The sequence below is a fragment of the Leptodactylus fuscus genome, chromosome 6 (assembly GCF_031893055.1).
Source record: "Leptodactylus fuscus isolate aLepFus1 chromosome 6, aLepFus1.hap2, whole genome shotgun sequence".
Taxonomy (NCBI): Eukaryota; Metazoa; Chordata; class Amphibia; order Anura; family Leptodactylidae; genus Leptodactylus; species Leptodactylus fuscus.
The window spans coordinates 11,139,880-11,164,539 of record NC_134270.1 but is presented as its reverse complement, the minus strand read 5'-3'; the positions used below and the strand labels follow the sequence as shown (position 1 = coordinate 11,164,539).

The following is a 24,660-nucleotide window of genomic DNA, read 5'->3' as shown; positions in this document are numbered from 1 at the left end:
CAGTATAATCCTCCTACAGTCACCCGTACATTATATGCCCCCCTCCATCTCTCCCCCAGTTTCATATACACCCTTCATCTGCCCCCAGTTTCATGTCCCCCCCATCTCTGCCCCCAGATTTATGTCCCCACATCTCTGCCCCCAGATTCATGTCCCTCCATCTCTGCCCCCAGATTCATGTCCCCCCTCCATCTCTGCCCCCAGATTCATGTCCCCCCTCCATCTCTGCCCCCAGATTCATGTCCCCCCTCCATTTCTGCCCCCAGTTTCATGTCCCTCCATCTCTGCCCCCAGTGTCATGCCGTCCCCCCCCTCCATCTCTGCCCCCAGATTCATGTCCCCCCTCCATCTCTGCCCCCAGATTCATGTCCCCCCTCCATCTCTGCCCCCAGATTCATGTCCCTCCATCTCTGCCCCCAGATTCATGTCCCTCCATCTCTGCCCCCAGATTCATGTCCCTCCATCTCTGCCCCCAGATTCATGTCCCTCCATCTCTGCCCCCAGATTCATGTCCCCCCTCCATTTCTGCTCCCAGTTTCATGTCCCTCCATCTCTGCCCCCAGATTCATGCCGTCCCCCCCCCCCCCTTCATAATGTTTAACACAAAAAAAACCAAAAACACTTACACTCTCCTTCCAACACTCCCCCGCCGCCCGCTCAGTCTCGCTTACTGATATAGTTGTAGGCCCAATGTGACGTCATCACATCGCGGCTACACATACAGAAGCCGCAGCACAGCTGACTGTGACAGCTCCTGCTTTAATCGCCTGTGTTTTCAACTCATCGGCGTCCTCCGGGCGCCGATCAGTTGAAACCCGGACATACCTCCCACTGACCGGGACGGTTGGGAGATATGTGGCGACCCCTGTGTTTTGGTCGTTCAACTCCCGCCAGGGTCGCCAGGGTATATATATAAACAGTCCAGAACTTGATTTGACAGCAGAGACCCAGGCCCCACAACTAACACTGCCCCCCCCCATATAGTAAGGGTTCCCTTCATGAGACTGTCCCATTTGTCACACACCCTGCACCCCTCCCCCTCTCACACAGCCTGAACCCCGTGTCCCTTTCTCACACACAACTGTACCCCTTTCATCACGCAGGCTACAACCCCAATTCTCCATCTTACACGGCCTGCACCCCCATCTCCTCTTTAATTCTCAAGCATCCTGAACATCCCCCTCTATTTCTCACACAAAGTGCTCCCCCCACACCCCCCACACCCCCTCTTGCTCACGCTTAGCCTGTACCATCACTTGCCCCTGGCAATCTGTGAGCAAAAGGGGGAATGAGGAGTGCAAGAGGGTGATATGGGGGTGGAAGTTGTGAGCTAGCAAGATGGTTACTTGGGTGTACAAGGCTGTGTGTGAGCAACAGCATGCACTCCCACGTCACCTTCTTGCTCACACCCAGTCTGCACCCCCTATCATTCCCACACCCAGCCTGAACCCCCCCATACTGCTCACACCCAGTCTGCACCTCCTTATCTCGCTCACACCCAGCCTGCACCCCCCTATCCTGCTCACACCCAGCCTGAGCCCCCCATCCTGCTCACACCCAGCCTGAACCCCCCATCCTGCCCACACCCAGCCTGCACCCCCCTATCCTGCCCACACCCAGCCTGCACCCCCCTATCCTGCCCACACCCAGCCTGCACCCCCCTATCCTGCCCACACCCAGCCTGCACCCCCCTATCCTGTCCACACCCAGCCTGCACCCCCCCATACTGCTCACACCCAGTCTGCACCTCCTTATCTCGCTCACACCCAGCCTGCACCCCCCTATCCTGCTCACACCCAGCCTGAGCCCCCCATCCTGCCTGAGCCCCCCATCCTGCCTGAACCCCCCATCCTGCCCACACCCAGCCTGCACCCCCCTATCCTGCCCACACCCAGCCTGAGCCCCCCATCCTGCCTGAGCCCCCCATCCTGCCTGAACCCCCCATCCTGCCCACACCCAGCCTGCACCCCCCTATCCTGCTCACACCCAGCCTGAGCCCCCCATCCTGCCTGAGCCCCCCATCCTGCCTGAACCCCCCATCCTGCCCACACCCAGCCTGCACCCCCCTATCCTGCTCACACCCAGCCTGAGCCCCCCATCCTGCCTGAGCCCCCCATCCTGCCTGAACCCCCCATCCTGCCCACACCCAGCCTGCACCCCCCTATCCTGCCCACACCCAGCCTGCACCCCCCCATACTGCTCACACCCAGTCTGCACCTCCTTATCTCACTCACACCCAGCCTGAGCCCCCTTTCCCCCTCTTGCATACACATACTGTCTCCATTCCCTGCAGCATTCCCGGCACTGTCCTGATTAGCTCCGCCCACACCAGAGTCCGATCACGTGGTCACGACGTCACCAGAGGTCCTTTTGCCCACTAGGATACAGCATCTGCCTTTACGGAAAACCCGGACGTCTCCTTTCATCTCCTGATAAACTACAAGTCCCATCAGCCCCCGCGGCCTGTCTCGCCGGGTGAGTCGTTCAGTGACTTCGCCAGGCATGCCGGGAGGTGTAGTCCGTCTCCAGTGACAGCTGGTTTCCTGGCTGTGTGGCACTAATCATGGCGGCGGTGAAGCTGAGTGAGGTGCGGGACCCCAGCGCCCTGTTTGAGGTGCACAGCGCCGAGGAGATCCGCGGGCTGGAGAGGAAGGTGCGGGCGGAGATCGAGCAGAAGAAGGAAGAGCTGCGGCAGATGGTCGGGGAGAGATACCGGGACCTGATCGAGGCGGCGGACACCATAGGGGAGATGAGGAAGAGTGCGGGGCTGGTGGTGGACTCTGTGCGGGACATGGAGCGCTACTGCGGGGCCCTGAAGACCAAGCCCGGCCCGGCAGCGGGGACTCGCGGAGGCAGCACTGCGCAGGTGAGGAGGCGCGGGGGCGGGGCTTAGCTCTGTTACCTCCTGGGGCCCCCAGAGATACCAGGGCCTGGGTGATGCCTCTAGTGGTGACTTCTATTATAGCAGTATGACTTGTAGTTACACCCCAGGTGGTGGCCCCTGGTTCACTCTGCAGCCTGGTGAGGGCGCTCTGGAGGTAAACCTGACTATTCCCATTCACTGATATGTCGTCTTCTCTGCCCCAGTCTCAGGAGAAGTTTTACAGCACCGCTGCTCAGATTAAGCTGCTCCTGGAGATTCCCGAGAAGATCTGGAGCGCCATGGAGTCCTGCCAGTACCTGCGCGCCACCCAGCTCTACCTGCTGTGCTGCCACCTGCACTCCCTGCTGCAGCTCGACTCCTCCACCTCCCGCTACAGCCCCGTCCTCGCCCGCTTCCCCATCCTCATACGCCAGGTCGCCGCTGCTGGAACATTCCGGTAAGAATCCATAACGCGTTCACTTCTTCCAAAAACAGCGCCACCCTTGTCCGTAGGTCATGTTGGTATTACAGCTCAGCTCCATAAAAGTGACTGAGCTGTAATACCGTACGCCGCCTGTGTACAGAAGTGGCGCTGATTTCTAGACGTTGCTGTATAATCTGACTATCCCCCCCCACAGCTCCACCATTCTGCAGGAGAGCAAGTCCCTGCTGAGATGTTCGTCGGCCTCTGACCAGTCGGTGGCGGAGGCGCTCTGCTCCATCATGCTCCTGGAGGACAGCTCCCCCCGCCAAGCCCTGGCCGATTTCCTACTTGCCAGAAAGGCCGGGATCCAGCAGCTACTCAACCAGCCGCATCATGGTAAGTAGTCCGGCCTTACCCCACAGCTTAGTGACCAGCAGCACAGAGTGTTTCAGGAGAAGAGTGTGCTGATCTGATGGAGGGCAGTGTCCTGAGTGCCCTTGGGAATTTTAGTGCGGACAGGGCTCCTTTGTCAGACAGGGGAGTGAGATAGAGACACTTGATTGAGAACAGAACAGGGTCCTTCAGCAGCACAGAGTATTTCAGGAGCAGATCGCGCTGATCTGGAGTCTATTAGTGAAGACAGGACTATAGGTCGGTCAGAGGAACAGTGTCATGTGCAAAGGGGATGTAGACATCTGATGTCCAGCGGAGGGAGCAGAATTCGTCAGCAGCACAGAGTATTTCAGGGGCAGACCCTGCTGATCTGATGGGAGGCAGTGACCTGTCCGTCCATGTTTTGGGTTTAGGACTATATATGTTGGATCGTTTTGACATGTGCAACTAGGGACGGCTGACAGTTTAAGGCGCAGAGTTAGTCAGCAGCACAGAGTATTTCAGGAGAGCACTCATGTTATTGAGGATAGGTGGTGTGCGCCTTCCACTGCCAGTCTTTTACCCTCCCCTCCCCCTTGCTATTGCCCCGTAGCCCGGTCCTCCATGACCTAAGCCCCCGTAGACTTGGCACGGGAGAGCAGCAGTCTCCTGAAATACTCTGTGCTGCAGATTATAGGATCATCTTCTTCTCGTCTTCCAGGCTCCAGTATAAAGTCCCAGGTGTGCTCGCTGGTGGAGCTGCTGGCAAACACCCTGTACCAGGCCCACGCCCTCTTCTATACCCAGCCGGACGATGTGCCCGCTCACCCCGCTCTCAGCTGCGGCCTCCTCTTCTCCATGTTGGAGACGGTCACCACCCAGCAGGCCGGAGGTAGGACCTGGTGCCCACCTGATGGGTCGTCGCTGGCATCGCTCACCTGACGCTGGCGCCAACCTTGCTCTGTTCTGTTACAGGGAAGGGCATTCGAGTGTTACGGGAGGAGATGCAGTCCGTCAGCTGGTTCAAGCACCTGCCGCCGTCCGTCGTGGATTTCCAGCCCGCCCTGCGGACATTGGCGCACCCCATAAACCAGGATTACCTGCGGGAGACGCTGCAGCAGTGGATTAACCTGTAAGATACTGGATTCTGTAGGGTCCAAAAAAGTAATCGTGAACGGGGGGGGAACCACTGTGCTTAGACTGTTCCTTCCAAGAGGTGGCGCTAGAGCACGTTCCCATTTGTATGGCTGCCTATAGCCTTCACGTATATACCGATGACTTAGGATATGTCATTCAAGGGGGTCCGACACCCGAAAGCCCTGAGGATCGGCTGTGTGATCATCTGCCTCCTCCCTGTACTGATGACATCACATTCATTGGTCACTTGGTACAAAAGCAGCTCAGTCCCATTCAGCTAAATGAGCCAGCTGCAGTACCAAGCACAGCCTCTACAGTACGTGGGGCGTCGGACCCCGACTATCACACATTGATGATGTATCCTAAGGACCGCTCATCAATATAAATCCCCTTTAAGGATATCCCAGACAGAGCCTTGTTCAGTCTGTGGATGTAACGTAGACTCTTTCCATCAAGCAGAGGTTTACAGCTGAGACACATGCTTAATGCTGGAAAATCCCTTTAAGACTGCCCACGGGGTGAGGACGGGTGCCCTGTAGGGTCACTGACCTGCTTCTTCCTCCAGGTGCAATGAGGACATCAAGTCTGGGATTTCTGCTCTGCTCATCTATGTGAAGACCCTGAAGGGCCTGGCGGGTATCCGGGACGCCGTGTGGGAACTGCTGACCAGCGACTCCATGAGCCAGAACTGGGAGAAGGTTTGTCAGCGACTACTGGAGCGCCCCATCCGCTTCTGGGAGGACATGATGCAGCAGCTGTTTTTAGACCGGCTCCAGGTACGCGGCGTCCCAGCGTGTCCTCTCGCGTGTGGTGCGGCCTGTCACCCGTGTCCCAGTATAGAAGCCACACAACACCTAAAGTCCACTTGTATGTAGGGTGCCATATATACGGAGTCTGCTCCTACCCATTAAAGGGATCCTATCATTAATACGCAATGTTTTGTCCCTAACACGTAGGAATAGCCTTAAGAAAGTCTATTCTTCTCCTACCTTTAGATGTCTTCAACGCGCCGCCGTTCCATAGAAATCCGTTTTTCTTCTGTATGCAAATGAGTTCTCTCACAGCACTGGGGGCGGGCCCCAGCGCTCAAACAGCACTAGGGGCATCCCCAATGCTGCAAAAGAACTCTCCAGCACCGCCTCCATCTTCTTCAGGAATGGCCTGTCTTCGTGTCTTCTTCTGTCAGTGGCTTCAAGCTTCTAGGCCCGCTAGCCACAAGAAAATGGCCGCTTACACAGTATTGTAAGCGGCCATTTTCTTGTAGCTGGCAGGCATGCGCAGTCGACTGCCCGCAGCCTAGAAGTTTGAAGCCGGATAAAGACGCGGAGAGAGGCCGTTCCTGAAGAAGATGGAGGCGGCACTGGAGAGTTCTCTCACAGCATTGGGGACGCCCCCAGTGCTGTTTGAGTGCTGGGACCCGCCCCCAGTGCTGCGAGAGAACTTACTTGCATACTGACGAAAACCGGGATTTCTACGGAACGGCGGCGCGGAGAAGACCTCCCATATGGCACCCAATGTCCGGTTTTATGTACGCACTAAGGCTGGATCTGCCATGTAAGCACTGTATAGCATAGCACACGTCTCCATACAGCACCCACTGGTATATAGGGCACCGTACACACTAAGCTTGCTTCTTCTTCTTACACTTCTGTCCTCAGACGTTGATAAAAGAAGGTCTGGCGTCCATATCCAGCGAGTCGGTGCAGCTCCTCCTGTCCTCCCTGCAGGACCTCGAGAGGAACCCGGACACCCACAAGCATATCCAGCACGAGAGTAACGTCTGCTCCTTCCTCTGGTCCGAAAGCCAAAGTGACCTCCCGCCCGACGCCGCCTGGATCAGTGTGGCAAACCGCGGCCCCCAGCGCAGGAGCGGCCTGTCCCTGAAGGCCCAAGCGGTCACGCCAGGTATCCAAAGCTTCTGCCAAGCCCTGGACTCCAAACTGAAGGTCAAGTTGGAGGATCTGTTCTCTTACCTGCCGAGAGAGGCGTCCGGCACCGAGCAGCAGAGCGAAGCCCTGACACCAGGTGGCAAAGCCTCGGCGTTTGACCGGTACGGAGATGCCAGTACGGTGCAGGAGATGCTGTGCCAACATTGCCTCACGTGTATGCAGCACATCCAGGACTCGGTCAGGGCGCAGCTCAAGATGGCCGCAGACACGGGACTCGGCGAGCAGAACACGTGCACGCTAAGTAAGGTGCTATTCCTGGCAAGGCTGTGCCAGTCGCTGAGCCAACTCTGCCCGCATCTGAAGCAGTGCATCCTGGGAAAGTCTTGTGGCATCGAACAAGCCGTACGGGAGACTAAGACTGCCAAAAAGTCTGGGAAAGGGCGGACAGCTGACAAGACACAAGTCACCTGCAAGTGGCAGGAACTGAAAGACAAACTCGTACAACAGTCCTTAGAAGCCTACACCATCTGGAGCGCCACCGTGGTGCAGGTAAGTGTCACTGCAGTCCTGGGGGGACAACATGATGTGTAATAAAGGGGAAGGGGCTTAAAGGGGAAGGGGGTCTGCAGGCTTCAGTGCTGGTACAAGGTAAGTAATGTATACACACAGTGTACACTAGCAGAATAGTGAGCGCAGCTCTGGAGTATAATACAGGATAAGTAATGTAATGTATGTACACAGTGACTGCACCAGCAGAATAGTGAGTGCAGCTCTGGAGTATAATACAGGATAAGTAATGTAATGTATGTACACAGTGACTATACCAGCAGAATAGTGAGCGCAGCTCTGGAGTATAATACAGGATAAGTAATGTAATGTATGTACACAGTGACTGTACCAGCAGAATAGTGAGCGCAGCTCTGGAGTATAATACAGGATAAGTAATGTAATGTATGTACACAGTGACTATACCAGCAGAATAGTGAGCGCAGCTCTGGAGTATAATACAGGATAAGTAATGTAATGTATGTACACAGTGACTGCACCAGCAGAATAGTGAGCGCAGCTCTGGAGTATAATACAGGATAAGTAATGTAATGTATGTACACAGTGACTGCACCAGCAGAATAGTGAGCGCAGCTCTGGAGTATAATACAGGATAAGTAATGTAATGTATGTACACAGTGACTGTACCAGCAGAATAGTGAGCGCAGCTCTGGAGTATAATACAGGATAAGTAATGTAATGTATGTACACAGTGACTGCACCAGCAGAATAGTGAGCGCAGCTCTGGAGTATAATACAGGATAAGTAATGTAATGTATGTACACAGTGACTATACCAGCAGAATAGTGAGCGCAGCTCTGGAGTATAATACAGGATAAGTAATGTAATGTATGTACACAGTGACTGCACCAGCAGAATAGTGAGCGCAGCTCTGGAGTATAATACAGGATAAGTAATGTAATGTATGTACACAGTGACTGCACCAGCAGAATAGTGAGCGCAGCTCTGGGGTATAATACAGGATAAGTAATGTAATGTATGTACACAGTGACTGCACCAGCAGAATAGTGAGTACAGCTCTGGAGTATAATACAGGATAAGTAATGTAATGTAATGTACACAGTGACTGCACCAGCAGAATAGTGAGCGCAGCTCTGGGGTATAATACAGGATAAGTAATGTAATGTATGTACACAGTGACTGCACCAGCAGAATAGTGAGTGCAGCTCTGGAGTATAATACAGGATAAGTAATGTAATGTATGTACACAGTGACTGTACCAGCAGAATAGTGAGTGCAGCTCTGGAGTATAATACAGGATAAGTAATGTAATGTATGTACACAGTGACTGTACCAGCAGAATAGTGAGTGCAGCTCTGGAGTATAATACAGAATAAGTAATGTAATGTATGTACACAGTGACTGTACCAGCAGAATAGTGAGCGCAGCTCTGGAGTATAATACAGGATAAGTAATGTAATGTATGTACACAGTGACTATACCAGCAGAATAGTGAGTGCAGCTCTGGAGTATAATAAAGGATAAGTAATGTAATGTATGTACACAGTGACTGCACCAGCAGAATAGTGAGCGCAGCTCTGGAGTATAATACAGGATAAGTAATGTAATGTATGTACACAGTGACTATACCAGCAGAATAGTGAGCGCAGCTCTGGAGTATAATACAGGATAAGTAATGTAATGTATGTACACAGTGACTGCACCAGCAGAATAGTGAGTGCAGCTCTGGAGTATAATACAGGATAAGTAATGTAATGTATGTACACAGTGACTATACCAGCAGAATAGTGAGCGCAGCTCTGGAGTATAATACAGGATAAGTAATGTCATGTATGTACACAGTGACTGCACCAGCAGAATAGTGAGTGCAGCTCTGGAGTATAATACAGGATAAGTAATGTCATGTATGTACACAGTGACTGCACCAGCAGAATAGTGAGCGCAGCTCTGGAGTATAATACAGGATAAGTAATGTAATGTATGTACACAGTGACTATACCAGCAGAATAGTGAGCGCAGCTCTGGAGTATAATACAGGATAGGTAATGTAATGTATGTACACAGTGACTGTACCAGCAGAATAGTGAGCGCAGCTCTGGAGTATAATACAGGATAAGTAATGTAATGTATGTACACAGTGACTGTACCAGCAGAATAGTGAGCGCAGCTCTGGAGTATAATACTATTATTATTATCATTATTATTATTATTTATTTATATAGTGCCATTAATTCCATGGTGCTTTACATTTGGGGGTTACATACAATACACAAAATATACAGGTACATATCATACTAACAGTGATCGGCTGGCACAGTGGGGTACAGGATAAGTAATGTAATGTATGTACACAGTGACTGTACCAGCAGAATAGTGAGCGCAGCTCTGGGGTATAATACAGGATCAGTAATGTATGTATGTATGTACACAGTGACTGCACCAGCAGAATAGTGAGCGCAGCTCTGGAGTATAATACAGGGTGTAACTCAGGACCTGTGCTGCTGATGGCGCTATGATGAGCAGGTAGTTATTGTGGTATACTGTACATTCTTTCGGTAACCTATTCTTTGCTTCCATCTTCCACAGCATCTTGTACGTTCCTTCACCAATTCCTTGCTGCAGAATACAGCCGGGTCAGCGCTCGCTACTGCCACCCAGTGGGATGAAATAGAAATTCAGGAGGAAACAGAAGCAGGGAGCAGCGTAACGTCCAAGATCCGACTCCCTGGACAGGTGGGCGCTTCATTATAGACCGTCCTCTCCTCTCGGGTACAGGGGCGGTATATGATGGGTTCAGTGCAGGCTCTCTGACTTCAGTGACCTGGGGCTTCATGTCATGGACGTCTCTGCTCACCATTGTGTATATTCGTTGCTGTCCGCAGTGTTCCTGGTACGTCCAGTCCCTTCTGTTCAACTTATGCCAAGCGGTGAACCGTGTTGGAGGGCACGCCCTTCCCAAAGTGACCCTGCAGACGTTACTGGGGAGCTGCCTGGACCACGTGCTCAGCGTGTATGAGAAGCTGTGCCAGGAAGGTTTGGGGAAGGTATCGTCTGCAATGGGCAAAATTTAATTTTTTTCTTGCAATATGGCCAGATATGTTTTTGGGGGTTATTGGGCCCCCTCTGCACCCCGCCACTGTTCCCCCCATAAGCACAGGCACTTAGGGGACTTGCTTTGTCTTTTTTTCAGAAATCGGCAAATCCCATCACACAGTCCCGGGCGCTGCAGCTGCTCTTTGACCTCCGCTACTTGTGCCTGATCCTCAGCTCTCGCTCAGAAGATGCCAAAAGCGGTAAAACGAAGCCAGACTCCAGGTACGTTACCGCTGACAGGAAGTGTTGCCATAGGATCGTTACGCCACATCGGTGATCCTTATCGGCACGGTCTTTCTTCGGCAGGATTCAGCAGGTGGCAGATCAGCTGGAGAGCTGCATCGATCCGTTCGATCTGGACGTCTTCACCCCGCACTTGAACGTCAATCTGAACCGACTGGCGCAGAGGACGTCGGTAAGGGCCCGATCTATCGGGTGGGATCAAGTGGATCCGATTGTGGATTATCAGATGGTCCTAGATATATAATATACTGGCGTGTTGGATTTGTAGTCGTAGTCGTGACCGTCTCCTCTCCGTGCAGGTCCTGTTCGGGTTACTCACAGGAGCCGAAAACCAGTTCACCAGCAGAAGTTCCACATTGGGGGTCCAGGAGACGCACAACGTCCTGCCATTGGCCTCCAGCCAGATACGGTAACCTATGGGGTGAGGGGTGTCGGCATAGTCATAGGTAGGTGAATACCCCAAGACGGAGGGACGTGGGGTCCAAACTCCGAGGACACAGGGAAGATTCAGGTCCATGCAAGTAACTATAGCCAGACCCTTTTACTTAAAGGGATTGTCCACTCACCATAAAGGGATTCCAAAAGTTTCTATGGGTTTGAGCGTATCCCCTAAGGCGCCCATGACGTGTGGCGAGTGCACTGATAGGGGATTGGGGGAGGGGGGTCATGTGATGGGGTGGTCCGGGACTACGACACGGATTCTATGATCGAGCTGCCATCATAATCCATATTACAATGTTTATCTATTTTAGGTTCGGGCTGCTTCCCCTCAGTATGTCTAGCTCCCGAAAATCGATGAGCAGGACTGTGGAGGACGTGAAGACGCAGGTGAGTGCGGTGACAATGCAGAGGCATTCAGGACAGTCAGGTGACCTATTCCTTCCCCCAATGTTCTCCCCCCACCTCCGAATTCTGCAGCCCCCACCTAGCTCCATAATAAGGGAAAGCACACGGACCAAAACTGCAGTCATGTGTGTGACTGTAATGAGATTAGATGCAAATTTCCATCCACTCAACAGCGCCACCCTTGTCTAGAGGCCATGCTGGTATTGCAGTGGGTAGGTCATCCGTATTGGATTGGTCGGCGTCTCATGCCCAAACCCCGTCCCCATCTTTTCCTTTGACGTCTCCAATGACGGCTCGTCCTCTGCCAGGGCATGCTGAGACTTCTAGTGTTGTTACAGGATGGAGACCAGTCTAAGGTATATCAGCTGTACGCCGCACGGCCGGGTAATCTGTATACAACGTGCATTGCGGCATCAGGCAGCCGTCTCCCCCACAGCCATTAAGCAGTAATAATCCGTTACTTATTGCAGGTTTTATGTCACTGCTGCGTTTCTAATTCCCATAAATTGACTTCTAGCTGTTAGCGAGCCATCTCCTGCTCTAGAGACAGGCGCCGCGCACTCGGGGATCTGCAATGTGTAAGATCCTCAACGGTTTGCTTTTGACGTGGCTTGCCGTGAATCCTGTTTGTGTGAATGCTCGTTGTTTACTTTGGCAGCTTTAACACAATGTCAAAATAAGTCTCTGTATACAATAAGGAGCGGGGGAGGGGCACTGAATAATGCGTACACTACTGCCAATAACAAGATGGTTCTCCTGCCGGCCATGTGCCCTCCGATTATTACCAGCAGCCGGATCATTTCTAATAGAAAATGTCATTGTGAATATTACTTATCCTGTATTATACTCCAGAGCTGCACTCACTATTCTGCTGGTACAGTCACTGTGTACATACATTACATTGCTTATCCTGTATTATACTCCAGAGCTGTGCTCACTATTCTGCTGGTACAGTCACTGTGTACATTCATTACATTACTTATCCTGTATTATACTCCAGAGCTGCGCTCACTATTCTGCTGGTGCAGTCAGTGTACATACATTACATTACATATCCTGTATTATACTCCAGAGCTGCGCTCACTATTCTGCTGGTGCAGTCACTGTGTACATACATTACATTACTTATCCTGTATTATACTCCAGAGCTGCGCTCACTAGTCTGCTGGTACAGTCACTGTGTACATACATTACATTACTTATCCTGTATTATACTCCAGAGCTGCGCTCACTATTCTGCTGGTACAGTCACTGTGTACATACATTACATTGCTTATCCTGTATTATACTCCAGAGCTGCGCTCACTATTCTGCTGGTACAGTCACTGTGTACATACATTACATTACTTATCCTGTATTATACTCCAGAGCTGCACTCACTATTCTGCTGGTACAGTCACTGTGTACATTCATTACATTACTTATCCTGTATTATACTCCAGAGCTGCGCTCACTATTCTGCTGGTGCAGTCACTGTGTACATACATTACATTACTTATCCTGTATTATACTCCAGAGCTGCGCTCACTATTCTGCTGGTGCAGTCACTGTGTACATACATTACATTACTTATCCTGTATTATACTCCAGAGCTGCGCTCACTATTCTGCTGGTACAGTCACTGTGTACATTACATTACATTACTTATCCTGTATTATACTCCAGAGCTGCGCTCACTATTCTGCTGGTGCAGTCACTGTGTACATACATTACATTGCTTATCCTGTATTATACTCCAGAGCTGCACTCACTATTCTGCTGGTGCAGTCACTGTGTACATACATTACTTATCCTGTATTATACTCCAGAGCTGCACTCACTATTCTGCTGGTGCAGTCACTGTGTACATACATTACTTATCCTGTATTATACTCCAGAGCTGCGCTCACTATTCTGCTGGTACAGTCACTGTGTACATACATTACATTACTTATCCTGTATTATACTCCAGAGCTGCGCTCACTATTCTGCTGGTACAGTCACTGTGTACATACATTACATTTCCTGTATTATACTCCAGAGCTGCGCTCACTATTCTGCTGGTACAGTCACTGTGTACATACATTACATTACTTATCCTGTATTATACTCCAGAGCTGCGCTCACTATTCTGCTGTGCAGTCACTGTGTACATACATTACATTACTTATCCTGTATTATACTCCAGAGCTGCGCTCACTATTCTGCTGGTGCAGTCACTGTGTACATTCATTACATTACTTATCCTGTATTATACTCCAGAGCTGCGCTCACTATTCTGCTGGTACAGTCAGTGTGTACATACATTACATTACTTTTCCTGTATTATACTCCAGAGCTGCGCTCACTATTCTGCTGGTGCAGTCACTGTGTACATACATTACATTGCTTATCCTGTATTATACTCCAGAGCTGCGCTCACTATTCTGCTGGTGCAGTCACTGTGTACATACATTACATTACTTATCCTGTATTATACTCCAGAGCTGCGCTCACTATTCTGCTGGTGCAGTCACTGTGTACATACATTACATTACTTATCCTGTATTATACTCCAGAACTGCGCTCACTATTCTGCCGGTACAGTCACTGTGTACATACATTACATTACTTATCCTGTATTATACTCCAGAGCTGCGCTCACTATTCTGCTGGTGCAGTCACTGTGTACATACATTACTTATCCTGTATTATACTCCAGAGCTGCGCTCACTATTCTGCTGGAGCAGTCACTGTGTACATACATTACATTACTTATCCTGTATTGTACTCCAGAGCTGCGCTCACTATTCTGCTGGTGCAGTCACTGTGTACATACATTACATTACTTATCCTGTATTATACTCCAGAGCTGCGCTCACTATTCTGCTGGTACAGTCACTGTGTACATACATTACATTACTTATCCTGTATTATACTCCAGAGCTGCGCTCACTATTCTGCTGGTGCAGTCACTGTGTACATACATTACTTATCCTGTATTATACTCCAGAGCTGCGCTCACTATTCTGCTGGTACAGTCACTGTGTACATACATTACATTACTTATCCTGTATTATACTCCAGAGCTGCGCTCACTATTCTGCTGGTGCAGTCACTGTGTACATACATTACTTATCCTGTATTATACTCCAGAGCTGCGCTCACTATTCTGCTGGTACAGTCACTGTGTACATACATTACATTACTTATCCTGTATTATACTCCAGAGCTGCGCTCACTATTCTGCTGGTGCAGTCACTGTGTACATACATTACATTACTTATCCTGTATTATACTCCAGAGCTGCGCTCACTATTCTGCTGGTACAGTCACTGTGTACATACATTACATTACTTATCCTGTATTATACTCCAGAGCTGCGCTCACTATTCTGCTGGTGCAGTCACTGTGTACATACATTACATTACTTATCCTGTATTATACTCCAGAGCTGCGCTCATTATTCTGCTGGTGCAGTCACTGTGTACATACATTACTTATCCTGTATTATACTACAGAGCTGCGCTCACTATTCTGCTGGTACAGTCACTGTGTACATACATTACTTATCCTGTATTATACTTCAGAGCTGCGCTCACTATTCTGCTGGTGCAGTCACTGTGTACATACATTACTTATCCTGTATTATACTTCAGAGCTGCGCTCACTATTCTGCTGGTACAGTCACTGTGTACATACATTACATTACTTATCCTGTATTATACTCCAGAACGCCACCAGCAGAATTGTGAGTGCAGCTCTGGAGTTTAATACAGAATTATTGCAGATAACTAGGTTGTCACCCGGCTCGGTTCCCCAGTCCTGTCTCCTGTTGGCGTGCCAAAACTTTTCTCTAGCAAATCTAAAGTTATGCAAACCGGTAGATGGGACTAGAGAGTCACCAGATTTTGGGAGCCCTGAATCCCAGCAGCATAAGGGCATGTTCCTTTAGATTCTCTTTGTAGTTACAAAAACATGGCGGATTTCTTGTAGAACTAGTAACACCTGAGTCACGTTAGCACTGTACTACCCCAGACAACCTGTTACTAGGTGTGGCACTGTTCTTAGCCATGTTTTTCTACCTCCAGACCAGGGGTCAGAAACATTAGTCACGCCAGCTGTAGTCAAACTACAACTCCCAGCATGCATACTTGCTCTGTTGTTCTTAGAACTTCCATGGAAGTGAATGCAGCATGCTGGGAGTTGTAGTTTCACAGCAGCTGGAGCGTCAAAGATGGCCGATACCTTTCCTTAGACCTTTAGGCCAAGGCCCCGTTTTCTTGCGTTTGCATGAGAGTTTGCCGTGTGTGGTTGTATCATTGGGAGCCTGTAACAACCAATCAGATTCCAGCACCTCTTTTAAAACTAAGAGCAGCAATCTGATTGGTGGCCACGTGCCACTAACACCATCTGATCTGTGCAGGTGCCCACGGCCATCCCCCCACCCGAAGAAGACACGTTCCGGCCGGGCTCCTTATTCCGACAACTCGCGACACAAGAAGAAGACGTCCAGGCCCCGTCCCTCTTCAAACTGGGCTGGCTCTCCAGCATGACCAAGTGATCCCGAGCAGACCCAACTTTTTTAAAAAAAACTGACACATTGTAACAAACTGTAATTTTGAGCAAATTAAATTAAACTTTATTGTGCATCAATCCCAGTTTGCATTGCCTTTGTTTCCACCTCATAATTCAGGTATCAGATACAAAAGGTCCTTGGACACCGAAACGTAAGCCATCCTGGAGACCGGACCACCAGCCTTTGTCTGTTTCCGAGTCACTTTGTCTTGCTTGACGTGTCCACCCTCCTGCAAACTTTACTAAAAAAATGGCTTTGTCTTACCTGGTGCAATCTCTAGGCCCTTGTATACAGGACAGGCAAGCCATGCTGCATCAAAGGAAGGAATGGGGAGCAGAGATGAGGGGTCGTTATTGGGGGGTACAAAGCACCTCTTCTGCACAAAGTTGCCTGAAGGTGCTTGCAAATATTACTGCACAGTGGAGTCATTTGGAAAGTGACTGATGGGAAACGCTGTGTTATTGGTGAAGTATTCTGGTGGGTTTTGTTCCCCCATTTCCAGTCCCCTCTGCTCCCCATCACTATACATACACCACTGTAATACACTGCAGGTCCCCATGAACCTTTGGGGTAGAAGCAATCCAATACAACAAGTTCATCTCACACAATCCTTTCCCCCCCCAAAAAAAACACAATTTTTAACATTTTGCTTCTGCTGAAACAAAGTCGTATTCGGTATAAATGGAGGCGTCAGATGGCTTTGTACCAATGTAGCACCAGAGAAGAGGAGTGCGCTGTGGACGATGAGGGGAAGAAGCCATGGCCAGTTTAGGAAAGCGCTCGTCCAAACCCCAACCTGTGCGCGGGGGATAAGTGTCCGGTCGCTGGGGGTCCCAATGGTCACCCCCTCCGCGATCAGACCCTTAGCAAGCGGTGCCATCACACTATAGGGCTGGATGAAAGGTCATAGGAGCGTTGCGTAGGTCTATGCACTGGACGCAACGGTGCCCAGGGCTCGGCAGGGAATCTGCTGCCTTTGTGCACGTTTGCTCCAGCTCTGGACAAAGTGGCTAGTCTAGAAAGCTTGTAGGGTGGCCTATGGTAATCTAACGACTATGGCGGCTACTACAACTACTAGCGAGCGCGGTGACCTCGCAGGACATACGCCAGATCAGCGCACGCTGCAAATCCAATCAGCGGATCCGCACAAGGCTCAGCCCCAATGCTGTTCAGTCGCTTTGCAAAAAATAAATAGCAGCAAAGCGCAGAACTTCTCCATTGCATATAACAGGGGGCACCAGGAATGGATGGAAATTTGGGATGGAATCGGTGCCAAATCTGACGTGCGAATGCACCCATAGGGGATACCCCGGGCCCAGCAACCTTCAGGTGTTGTGAAAGCGAAACTCCCAGCATGCTTCATGGGTGAGCAGTGTGCATGCTGGGAGTTGTAGTTACACAACAGCCGGAACGCTGAAGGTTACTGATCCCCGCCCTATAACGTCAGGTACCAGATTGGTGCAATGTTCAGGTCGTCATCGCGGGCTCCATGATGGGCAGAGGGGTTCGCAGGGTGACCGTTACGGCCAAGCAAGGCGGTACGAGAAGCGGGGGGTAATGGAAGCTCTGGTCCAAGACAAAAAGCCCTTTGTTCCATTGCTTTTGTGATCCGAAAAATGGAGGTGAAACCAAGCTATTGTATATACAGACCCCTCCCCCCCTAAAAGTGCTAGTTAAGGTCACCTCTCAAAAACCAGGGAAAAAAATAAAATATACAAAATTAAATTTACACAACAACTAAATGCACACGGCAAGATGGCATCTCAGAGCACGGAGGGTTCCCCTGTCCAAAGAAACACAACAGAGATGTCGTCTTTGTGCAGAACTGAGTGCGTGATCATTGTAACAATGGTTGCAAATGACTGAATAAAAGCTGCCAGGCGACAGGTCGTGCGGGTGTTTCGGAGACGACCTGAGGGCTGTAATATTGGCATAAGACTCACAGTCTGTTTGAGGAGTGGGCTCCATGGCGGGCAGGTCAGGAGGAGGAGGGGCAGCCTCGCTGCTGTAGACTTGAGAAGTGCGCTTCTTTTAAGATCTGGTTGATGTGAACATAGGGTCCCTGATTTAGCGCCGACTGCTCTGGGACGGAGACGGCCTGCGGCGTGGCGGGGCCCGATCCGGCCACGGTCTGTGGATTCTCGGAACCGCTGCTTCGATCCAAGCTGAAGATGCTGTTACTGCTGTCGCTCCCTGAAGACTGAAGAGGAAGACAAAACGGGGTTGAGATCAGTGGAGGTTGGATTGCAGGGGCCCCCCCACCAGTCCCAAAAATAAGGGCCCCTTGTTACCCCCATACGAATGGAGCTCATGTCCACACATTGTGACACAACCACCCACATCCCACTCTCTTGTACATAACAGGATAAACATGGCTGCTTCTGGAAACAGCGCCCCTCCTGTCCATGGGTTGTGTCTGCACTTCTCTCTCCTCCACTGAAGGGGGCGTCCTCAATGCTGCGAGAGATCTCTCCAGCGCCGCCTCCATCTTCTTCCGTCCTGGGTTTTCAATTTTCTAGGCCTTGGGCAGAGCTGACTGCGCCTTGCCCAGGCCACAAGAAAATGGCCGCTTACACCAGCTTACAGTTTAAGCGGCCATTTTCTTGTGGCCCAGGCATGCGCAAGGTCCGAGGCCTAGAAGATTGAAACCCAGGACGGAAGACGACGCAGGGAGAGGCCGTTCCAGAATAAGATGGAGGCGTCGCTGGAGAGATCTCTTGCAGCATTGGTGACGCCTCCAGTGCTGTTTGAATGCTGGGGACCGCCCCCAGTGCTGTGAGAGAACTCATTTGCGTACAGAGGAAAACCTGGATTTCTACCGAACGTCAACGCAGAGAAGACATCTAAATGTAGGAGAAGAATAGACTTTCTTACGGCTATTCCTACGTGATAAAGATGTGCAGGGTCCTACACCAAGACCCCCAGCCGATCAGCTGTTTGGATTCAGGCGAGCGCTGCAGCCTCTTCAATACTTCCCAAGCACAGCACCATACATCTTATAGTGGTTGTGCTTGGTACTGCAGCACAATCCCATTCACTTGAATGGGACTGAGCTGTGATCAGGCCAGGCAACTATTGAATGTGACGTCATATGACCAGTGAAGTGAACGCAATGTTGAGGAAGCGCCACTGTCGCCTTAGTCAGCTGATCCACCAGGGTCCTAGGTGTCGGACTTGCACATATCTTTAAAGGGATTCTACCATTAAACTACTTTTTTTTTTCTAATTACCACGTTGGAATAGCCTTAAGAAAGGCTATTCGTCTCCTACCTTTAGACGTGGTCTCTGCCGCGGCATTCCATAGAAATACCGGACCGGTATGCAAATGAGCTCTCCGCAGCAATGAGGGCGGGCCCCAGCGCTGAAAGGCCGATGAGCGCATCCCCATTGCTGCCCGAGAGCCCTTTCCTGCGCCGCCTCCTTCTGCAGAAACTCCGCCTCTTCTGGCTTCTCTTGCTCTTGTAGTTCGATACAGGAGCATAGAGAGGCCACCCCAAAATGGCTGCCGGTGGCCATTTTTGGGTAGCCGTTCTTGCAGTTCAATACAGGAGCCGGCTGGCGGCCATTTTGGGGTAGCCGCTCTTGCAGTTCAATACAGGAGCCGGCCGGCGGCCATTTTGGGGTGGCCTCTCTATGCTCCTGTATCGAACTACAAGAGCAAGAGAAGCCAGAAGAGGCGGAGTTGCTGCAGAAGAAGGAGGCGGCGCAGGAAAGAGCTCTCGGGCAGCAATGGGGATGCGCTCATCGGCCTTTCAGCGCTGGGGCCCGCCCTCATTGCTGCGGAGAGCTCATTTGCATACCGGTCCGGTATTTCTATGGAACGGCGCGGCGGAGACCACGTCTAAAGGTAGGAGACGAATAGCCTTTCTTAAGGCTATTCTGACGTGTTCATTAGAAAAAAAAAAAAAAGTAGTTTAATGGTAGAATCCCTTTAATGGATGACATATCCCAAGGATGAAAAAAAGTCCTGGAAAACACCTTTAAGGGACACTTCACCCATTATAAGGGGAAAGCCCAATAATCACAAATAATCGCAAATACGGGGAATATAATGGCCAAGAAAATCCATCTGAACGGCCACAAATAAAATAAATAAATTAAAAAAATAATAAATAGTAATAATAAATAATTAAAAAAAAAAAAAATCCCTATTCTTAAAGGAACGCTACCATTAATTGACTACGTCAGGTCTATTCATGGGCACTGTGAGGTTAATCGTTGGCGTCTTCCGTCGCCATATTTACGGGCACACAGAAGACTCCTTGTGTGACGCAGCAGAGCTGAATGCGCGCCCTGGGCCGTACACTTACCTCTGCCTCGGCCTCCCAGTCCTGGAACGTGGGGCTCCTGTTGCTCCGTTTGGACTGCGGGAGCTGGGAGACTTCATTATTTCGCCGCCTCTTCCTACAAATGCAGAATTACAGGTTTACAGGAGGAAACGACAGGTCTGCCATCTATAATCATTAGCTATAGGATGTCGGTACGGGAGAGTCAGAGCCACACAGGACAACGCGGCGTGTGACCTCAGTAGTGCAGCCTCAGGCTTTGTGTTTGGCGCCCCCTAAGCCTTTATGGCAGTCACGGGATCATACGGCCGGTACTTAGGATAGGATTCCTGCACATCATACCAGCGGTATACGACACACACATTAGGAAGCTGCATATTAGCACTTTGCAGATGTCGTCCATGTCCTTGTCGCCGCACGGCGTCGGCTGCAAATGGAAAAACACTGATTTTCTCATGGGATTATCAGATTTGCAAACCACCTGCTCGTAAACACCGCCATTAACTGCACCGATACACACCCCCCCCCCCCCCCCATATAAAGTGCATGTAAGCAGAATGTATACGGATACAAGGGCACCTTGTCATGGGTGAGGGTAGGGCTGGCTAAGCGCACGCAATCGCTTTCTTGTATCAGAAGGGTGGAAGAGCTGCAACACAAGAACAGGTCTAAGTCAAGGGACAGACTTAAAGGGGATGTTCAGCCGTACAGGGATATGTGCGATCCCTTTACTATACAGTGCAAGTCAATGTAAGATTAGCTGCAGTAACAGCGCCTGACCACTATACAGTGTGTGGCGCCATCTGCCTCCAGCTCCATGCATTACCTAGTACAGGACCAGTAAAGTAACAAGATTACAAGGTCAGACTAGGCAGTTGGTAGTCTGGTGTTTGCAGAGAAGCAAAAACTGTAGATTTCTTTTACATATAACTAGTTTTGTTGCAAAAATTGGTTGTAAAGGTGGGAACAAGGGGGGGGGGGCGAGAGGTGCAACCTCCAACCCTGCCAGGTCTCGGATAATAATGCAGACCCGTGACAACATTTTGTTTCCCCAGTCCCTCCCCCAGTACAGTTGGCAGCGCCTTTGCCTGGCAGATGGATTCCTGACCTGACCACAAGCCAGCAAACATCTCCGCCCGTTTCATGTGGACCCCACCCCCGCATGTAACAGTCATTGAGAGCAATGATACAGCTTAGGGTGCGCCCGGTCTCCGCTTTCGGGTTTCCGTCTTCTGCTGAGAGAAACTGGACAGGAGGCGGAAACCCGGCGGTCAGTATTCAAACTCATTTACTTGAATGGGTTTGCAAAGTGTCCGCAAGTGAGCGTTTTGTGGTCTCCGCGGCAAAACCGCGGACATGCAGGACTTTGTGTCCAGTAAAAAAAAAAAACGGTTTTGCCGCGGAGATCACAAAACTGACTGCCGGGTTTCCGTCTCCTATCAGCAGAAGACGGAAACCCACAAAGCGGAGATTGGGCGCGGGGGTGAACCTGCCCTCAGTTTAGCGGATCCATTATTTTAATTAAAAAAAACTGATGTCAATTCACACATCAAAAAAATAAAACGGATCCGTTAACCGACGGCTCGTTCACATCTGCGCCCGATCTCAGTCTGTCGGGTTTCCGTTTTCTGCAAACGGCGAAACCGAAGACAGAAACCCGACAGAGTCCAACCATGAGCGCCGGGGAGCGTTCTGTGCTCTCCGCAGCGAAACCAGACACAAAGTCCTGCATGTCCGACATTGTGTCCGGTTAAAAAAAATAAAAACCGGTTTCGCCGCGGAGAGCACAAAACGCTCACAGGCGCTCACGGCTGGACTGCAGGTTTCCGTCTCCTGTCCAGTTTCGGGCAGGAAACCGAAACCTGCAAAATGGAGGCTGGGGCGCAGATGAGAACCCGGCCTGATGCATCTGTTTTTTGCACCACCCACCCCCATCTTTCACCACTTGTATGTCCTGGCTCCTGAATGGGGTGGGAGAGGGGCAGCATTTGTGTCGGGGGAGGAGAAGCTATGACAGGGATGGGACCCAGGACACACTAGGTGGGAGAGGGGCGGCAGCCATTTCTCTAAAGGGGTCACAATGGCCGCACCAGTCATGCTGAGTCCAGGGAATGCTCTTTAACCCATTGATCGCTGCCGTGATCAAAGGGGGCGCCCTGTTCAATCGGTGTCACTAGCTCTGCAATTTCTTCCTACAACTTATAGCCCATCTAGTTATGTGAAGCTGCATGCCCCAACAAGCTCTGAAAGCGCGTGACTCACGGCCTGCTGGGATCTGTAGTCCGTCTGACAGCAGTGACCTCTGTACTGCAGAATTAGCTCCGGTGCAGGGCACAAGTCATGACTCGGCAGTTTCCAAAGAAGAAAGTGAAACGTCAAGTCATCACGCTGTACGCAGATATCAGAGGAGGCTTATAATAGACGGCGGAGGCTAAAGGGGAACTCCAAGGGGCAACACGGTGGCTCAGTGGTTAGCACTGCAGCTGGAGTCCTGGGTTTGGATCCCGCCAGGAACAACATCAGCAAGGAGTTTGTATGTTCTCCCTGTGTTTGTCTCACCTTCTGAGACATCAAATTCATTGTCACCTCTCCACGTACTGCAGTTCCGGACAATATGGCGGGATCCAGCACAGCATAGCCTGTGGACCCATGACCAAAAATAACGTACAATTTACAAATTCAGATGAGATTTCTGACCTGCTATCGGGCAACATCTGGCCTTTGGCCTCCGGCTGTACCGGGATCCTGGTTCTGACAACGGGGCGGGATTGGTTCCCACCGGAAATAAGTGAAGGGGACGGGGTGTGTGGGCTGGTGTCCAGTATGGCGTCTCTGCTGCTTAGTCCAGGCTAGAAAGACAAAACCGTATATAATACATCACTATAACCTCAGTCATAAGGGAACGGCAGATACACGTGCGCACCCTAATATGGAGGCACCCATTACCATAACCATATGGTTTTATAGTGGGGGGAAACCGCAACCGACCAGGTCAGAATCCTGCTTGTGGAGCGGGATATGTCAGCGTTATATACTATATACTAGGTATACGGCCATAAGCAACTCAAGTCAATGAGAGCGGGGCTAGAGATCCCCCATAACAGTGCACCGAGCTCTGTACACTATATACAACGCCCGGTCCATATACTGTGGGCATGGGGCTGCTGGTCAAGACGCCACCGCTAGTCACTTGAATAGGAGCAGAGCCGCTTCCGGACGTATACCTAGTCTACGGCTTCTGGCAGCCATGACACCTGTTCAGGGTGACATGCTGCGACTACCAAAAACGCAACGGTTTTGGAAATCTCGCAGTGACTGTAAGACCTTCACATTTGCACCCCTCGGGGCCCTGCTCTTATACTCGGACCATATACCTTATTACATAGGATTAGGCTGTACCCCGTATGTTTGTGGGTCCCATAAGGTTTGTTACCTTTTCTAGCGATAAAGCTTTGGATATGTTGTAAGTTTTTGTCTGTGTATCAAAGAGTTAATTATTTTTCTATTTTTGGACGTGCGCGCCGTATCGGCATTCATCTTAGCTTGCGCCCCCTTCTTGGAATCAGAGGCGGCCATTGGCAGGGTAACGTTACGTTTAGTTAGGGTTCTTCTAGGACACCAGGGGCGGCCGTGTACCTTGAAGCTCTGTAGTGCGGCCCCCCGCCATCTATTATTCGTCAGGGGCCCCCTCAGACTCCAGGGCCCGCCTGTGATGGTTGCACCCCATATAAAGTTTAGGACCTGCAGACATTGCTCGGGTGCAGGTTGCCATTACTCCCCCTTTTTATCAGGGACGCCCCCCAAACCAAGACTAGACAAAGCTGACATCCCGCGGCCCAAAATAAATTAACCCTTTAAAAACTCACTTAACCCTTTAGCAGCCCCCATGTACCTCAGACGGCCCGGAGATGACTGGACAGGATACAAGGCGTCCCTATGGGTAACAATAAGCCATCCTGGGACTTGTAGTCCCACAACAGCCGCAATGCTGCGTATAGAAGCCGATACAAAAGGTAGCCCCGTCCTCCCAGCCCCCCTCAGCCGCAGCCCCTCTGCCCTCCCGGGCCCTGAGCCTCACCTCCGGCCTCTCTCTGGCTCTGTCTCCCCGAGGCTGTTGCCCCGGCTTCTCCCCACCCGGTTCATACTCCTCATACGTTAGCTGAGGCTCTTATTCCCCGCCGGGCTCCATGCTCCAAACCGTAGCTGCAGCCGGATACAGGCCCTCGTGACGTCATCAAGTATCCTTCGCCAATGGAGCGATGGACCAATCAGAAAGCAGCACTAAAGCTGTCGCCAGGACGGGGCAGGAGGCCATTTTATTGGTTGTGAAAAAGAACCACGAAGACGCAGTGCAATGTAAACTGAAACGTGTTGAGATTCTGGCCCATATTTTAGTATATACATACATACATACATACATATACACACACACACACACACAT

At 50.7% G+C, this 24,660-nt stretch overlaps 2 protein-coding genes across 4 annotated transcripts; one reads left to right on the top strand and one right to left on the bottom strand.

The window, feature by feature from the left end:
* The first annotated feature begins 2,540 nt into the window (after positions 1 to 2,540).
* COG1 (component of oligomeric golgi complex 1) lies at positions 2,541 to 16,001 on the top strand. Of its 2 annotated transcripts, XM_075279351.1 has the most exons (15): positions 2,541 to 2,866; positions 3,088 to 3,320; positions 3,502 to 3,683; positions 4,381 to 4,551; positions 4,635 to 4,791; positions 5,362 to 5,572; positions 6,455 to 7,234; positions 9,800 to 9,946; positions 10,096 to 10,257; positions 10,404 to 10,528; positions 10,613 to 10,721; positions 10,849 to 10,958; positions 11,302 to 11,377; positions 11,913 to 11,973; positions 15,780 to 15,869. In XM_075279351.1, exons 1-14 carry the CDS (start codon positions 2,564 to 2,566, stop codon positions 11,937 to 11,939), a joined length of 2,793 nt encoding a protein of 930 aa, XP_075135452.1. In that variant the 5' UTR covers positions 2,541 to 2,563; the 3' UTR covers positions 11,940 to 11,973; positions 15,780 to 15,869. The 2 variants fall into 2 exon arrangements, with proteins under 2 accessions (XP_075135452.1, XP_075135451.1); XM_075279350.1 differs by lacking the exon at positions 11,913 to 11,973 and having other exon boundaries at positions 15,780 to 16,001.
* VCF1 (VCP nuclear cofactor family member 1) lies at positions 16,002 to 24,442 on the bottom strand. Of its 2 annotated transcripts, none has more exons than XM_075279353.1 (4): positions 24,297 to 24,442; positions 22,916 to 23,067; positions 20,243 to 20,336; positions 16,002 to 18,132 (listed from the first exon to the last, which is right to left on the bottom strand). In XM_075279353.1, exons 2-4 carry the CDS (start codon positions 22,930 to 22,932, stop codon positions 17,911 to 17,913), a joined length of 333 nt encoding a protein of 110 aa, XP_075135454.1. In that variant the 5' UTR covers positions 22,933 to 23,067; positions 24,297 to 24,442; the 3' UTR covers positions 16,002 to 17,910. The 2 variants fall into 2 exon arrangements, with proteins under 2 accessions (XP_075135454.1, XP_075135455.1); XM_075279354.1 differs by having other exon boundaries at positions 24,364 to 24,433.
* Positions 24,443 to 24,660: the final 218 nt, after the last annotated feature.